Source organism: Numenius arquata, chromosome 6 (genome assembly GCF_964106895.1).
Source record: "Numenius arquata chromosome 6, bNumArq3.hap1.1, whole genome shotgun sequence".
In the NCBI taxonomy this organism is placed as follows: Eukaryota; Metazoa; Chordata; class Aves; order Charadriiformes; family Scolopacidae; genus Numenius; species Numenius arquata.
The window spans coordinates 37,215,727-37,220,764 of record NC_133581.1 but is presented as its reverse complement, the minus strand read 5'-3'; the positions used below and the strand labels follow the sequence as shown (position 1 = coordinate 37,220,764).

The following is a 5,038-nucleotide window of genomic DNA, read 5'->3' as shown; positions in this document are numbered from 1 at the left end:
GAATTCATTGTTCAGTCCAAGTCCTTAGGGGATAAGTTTTAGGAGAATTTTTCAAAAAATGAGAAAGGAAAGAAAGGACAAATCAACTGAATAAAAAACCCCACCAAATAGCAACAAAAAAATAAAATGGTAATACAGTCACATTAACTATCACAGAACATGGTTAATTAATATTCAACAGCAAAATTCATGGATCACAGATCTTCACTAAGGAGCCTGAAATTTACATTAGACTCATTGATATAATTCTTTTGACCACTATGGGCAGCTTCTTCTTCATTACGGTGCAAGAAAGACGTGAGCCAGGTCCCTTTCACCCCCCTTTTTTCAGATAGTTTTACTACCATTGGATTTTTGATGTAAGGGAGCATGAATTGTAGTGATTTGTTTGAGCGTGTTTCTCCATATATTGTGTTCAGCACTTTTGAAGAGATGATTGACCTTGTAAGCCTGCAGTAAAAAGGAACGTGTGTACAGCAGCCACCCCTCATCTAGTCCAGTACGTTATCCTAAATGCATGCAGATGATGTTGGGAAGTACAGTTGTTGGCAGAGGGAAGCAACGGGGAGGTGGGAGCAGGAATATCTAACCCTACAGCCCCAGGGTTCTCCAGAGCCACATGACAGAAGTGTAAGCCACAGAGAGAGATGAGTGACTTGCTCAAGGTTGCAAAACACATTAGTTTCATGAATCTTTGATAACAAGAATGATGTTTTATAAATAGCACTTACAGAGCAGATCAAAGAAGAAGATACAGCTCAGACATTCCAATTCCCATTCATAGGTTTTTAACCATTATATTGGCTTTTTCTGCAGTAAATTATTAAAAGTGAGATGAGAACACTTGCTGGCTGTGAAACATTATAACAAGTTTTTTAAAAATGCAGAAATGAATTCTCAAAAACACATTGTCTGAATATATAATTAGAAAAAAAGTCTTTCATTAAATGAATTGCTGTGAGATGCAAGTTAATATATTTTTTCCTGCATTTTTCTTTAAAGAAAGATAGCTTTTTTTACACAAAATGAAACAATTCAGAGCCTGGAGTGGAAAACCATTGCCTTATAGTATTTTGTTTTACTGAATACGTGTATTATGTATCTGGGTGCTGCAGGTTATAAATATGCTTTAAGCTTGCTGTAATTTATAAGACTTCAATTTTGGCTGATTTATAGGAAATTTCATTAATCTCTACAGCAGAGGGACCTTGCACTGAGCAGCAGATTGAAAATGAACTGAGGACTGGGGGCTTTAAGAACTACCAGAAATGAACCAGTACTGAAATTCTTAAAATGGTAATGATCATTTGTAGTGTAAAGGTCTTTTTCCCCCCTTACAGTAAGATCTGTAGCATTTTTCTAGAGGCGCCAATGAAACTGCCAACCCTGAAGCTACAGAGATATTTTTCAGCATTTAAATGGCTATTCTTATTTCTGTGTTCAGCACACATTTACTAATGAGGCTTTCTCTGCGGCTGGTGCCAAACAAAAGAATTGAGGAGGAAATATCATGAAATTGGATGATGCTGTGTAACGGTAGGGAAGAACTGATGCTCAGCGTGTTTCTTTTGTATTTTATTTCCTTCATTTGAAATAGGCAAGATCGTGCCCTGGCATTTGCACGACCTGCTACATTCAGCATTGAAGGCTTTACTTCCAGTTAAACTCCAGTGCAGGAATCATGTTTGTATAGGCAGATTTTCACCTGTACAAAGCAGGAGTCTCCACTTGCTCTTAATATTACTTGTTGTCTTGTCTTATGATGTGTCAAGAAGGTTAACACGTTGAATATTCTGATGATTCTTATCTTACTCATTTTTGCCTTTTGAGGCCCTTGCCACTTCTTTCAGCTCTCCCCCTGAGTTCAATCATTTATTTTAGGTATCCAGTGTGGTCAAACTTGTTATCTGCCATCCAGCTACATGCATTATACATTGGAATGAGCAGGAAAAGCTCGTGTCTGCCTTTTTCTTATCTCATTGCCAATTACAGCTGACATACATGGCTATATAGGAAACAAAACATTAGAATTTCAATAGCTATTCTTGCTCCAGAGTTTCATGAAACTGAGAGTTGACTGAAAGGACTTGAGAACTCTTTGTTTAGAGAGCACACTTAAATATTTGAGATTAATTTAATGTTCTCCTTCTCCCCTCTTTCTTTCTTTCTTTCTTTCAGGCTATTCAAACTCCAGAAGGACCAACACCAAATAAATTATGAATGTTGAACAAGATGACCTTACATCCACAGCAGATAATGATAGGTCCTAGGTTTAACAGGGCCCTATTTGACCCCCTGCTTGTGGTGCTGTTGGCTCTTCAGCTTCTTGTGGTGGCTGGTCTAGTGAGGGCTCAAACTTGCCCTTCTGTCTGCTCCTGCAGCAACCAGTTCAGTAAAGTGATTTGTGTTCGAAAAAATCTGAGAGACGTGCCAGACGGCATCTCCACCAACACCCGGTTACTCAATCTCCATGAGAACCAGATCCAAATCATTAAAGTTAATAGCTTCAAGCATCTGAGGCACCTAGAAATCCTGCAGCTCAGCAGGAATCACATCAGAACAATTGAAATAGGGGCTTTCAATGGTCTGGCCAATCTCAACACTTTGGAGCTCTTTGACAATCGTCTGACCACTATCCCAAATGGGGCTTTTGTATACCTGTCAAAACTGAAGGAACTGTGGTTGAGAAACAACCCCATTGAGAGCATCCCTTCTTATGCTTTTAACAGAATCCCTTCTCTCCGGAGGCTGGATTTGGGGGAATTGAAAAGGCTTTCGTACATCTCAGAAGGTGCCTTTGAAGGTCTGTCCAACTTGAGGTATTTGAACCTTGCCATGTGCAATCTTCGAGAGATTCCTAACCTCACCCCACTTGTAAAGCTGGATGAGTTAGATCTTTCTGGGAATCACCTGACTGCCATCCGGCCAGGTTCTTTCCAAGGGTTGATGCATCTTCAGAAATTGTGGATGATACAGTCCCAGATTCAAGTAATAGAAAGGAATGCTTTTGATAACCTTCAGTCACTTGTAGAGATCAATCTGGCACACAACAATCTAACACTACTGCCTCATGACCTCTTCACACCACTCCGCCTAGAAAGGATCCACTTGCACCATAATCCTTGGAACTGCAACTGTGACATCCTTTGGCTCAGCTGGTGGATTAAAGACAAGGCACCCTCCAATACTGCATGCTGCGCCCGTTGCCACACACCTCCCAGTTTAAAAGGAAGGTACATCGGTGAGCTGGACCTGAATTACTTCACGTGTTATGCTCCGGTCATAGTGGAGCCACCAGCAGACCTCAACGTCACAGAAGGCATGGCTGCAGAGATGAAATGCCGGGCATCAACCTCCCTGACCTCTGTATCTTGGATTACTCCTAATGGATCTGTTATGACGCATGGGGCGTACAGAGTTCGGATTGCTGTGCTCAGTGATGGCACGTTAAATTTTACAAAGGTAACTGTGCAAGACACGGGTTTGTACACATGCATGGTGAGTAACTCTGTTGGGAATACCACGGCCTCTGCCACCCTGAATGTGACTGCCCTGGATAACCCCGGTTACACATACTTTTCAACCGTCACAGTAGAGACTGTGGAACCTTCTCAGGATGAGGCACAGACCACAGAGCAGGTTGGGCCCACACCAGTTACCAACTGGGAGACCACTAACATGACAACCTCACTCACTCCACAGAGCACAAGATCAACAGAAAAAACATTCACCATTCCTGTGACGGACGCAAACAATGGGATACCGGGAATAGATGAGGTTATGAAGACTACCAAAATCATAATTGGTTGTTTTGTGGCTATCACTCTCATGGCTGCTGTGATGCTGGTAATTTTCTACAAAATGAGGAAACAGCATCACCGGCAGAACCATCACGCGCCAACACGGACTGTAGAGATCATTAATGTGGATGATGAGCTTACAGGTGACACACCCATCGAGAGTCACTTGCCCATGCCAGCAATAGAGCATGAGCACCTAAATCACTATAACTCTTATAAGTCTCCTTTCAACCACACAACAACAGTTAACACAATAAATTCAATACACAGTTCAGTGCATGAACCGTTATTGATCCGAATGAACTCAAAAGACAATGTACAAGAGACTCAAATCTAAAACATTTATGACATTATGGGGTGGGGGTGGGGACAACAAAAGATGGTTTATAAAACAAATGACACAAATGACTGGGCTAAATCTACTGTTTCAAAAAAGTGTCTTTACAAAGAAAAAGAAATTTATTTATTAAAAATTCTATTGTGATCTAAAGCAGACAAAATTATGTGTATTCCTCAGAACCTGTTTTTGCTGCACTTATTTACCCTCCTCGTTCCCTTTTTCCTCCCCAACCTACCCTGATTCCCATTTGCCATATTTTTCATAGGAGATCTTGATTCCCTAAAAGAACTGGTCTAGGAAATTTTGTAAGAATTCTGTTACACTTTGGGAATTTTTATGGTGAATTCTAGTGGTGAGATTCGGTCTATTTTGTCACTTTTTCTCTTTTTTTTCTTTTGTTTTCTCATGCCCTTTTTGGAATTATTCAGTAGAGAATGGAATAATAACAGCAGCTTTATGAGTGAGAAAAACAAACAAGCAGAACCTTTTTTTTCATGTAATGATTTGCTCTGTATTTACCAAAAGCACCATTCTGTGAAAAAATGGAAGAAAAAGTAAAAAAAAAAAAAAAAGAAAACAACGAAAAAACCCAAGAAATCAATTTACTTGTGAAAAGCTATAAAACCCATGATCTTTTAAACAATTCTAGAACCAGAATTTGTAGTTCAAACACTAAACTAAGATTATAAATAAAATATTGTTTTTTTCTGTACTTGGATATAGCTCATTTTTAGTGTGGCTTTAAACATCAAAAGTTTGTTAAAATTCTTATGATATTCTGCTGTGGTGGTCCAAAACACAATCACTTTAAAGAGAATAATTAAACCATTAAGGATCATTACTGAAGAACAGCATAGTTTTCTTTTTACTTTTTGTAAGCAGCTTTCTGGCAAACAAA

The 5,038-nt window shown here is 39.5% G+C and overlaps 1 protein-coding gene across 1 annotated transcript; it reads left to right on the top strand.

The window, feature by feature from the left end:
• The first annotated feature begins 2,220 nt into the window (after nt 1-2,220).
• LRRC4C (leucine rich repeat containing 4C) lies at nt 2,221-4,137 on the top strand. Its single transcript, XM_074149685.1, has one exon. It carries the CDS (start codon nt 2,221-2,223, stop codon nt 4,135-4,137), a length of 1,917 nt encoding a protein of 638 aa, XP_074005786.1.
• Nucleotides 4,138-5,038: the final 901 nt, after the last annotated feature.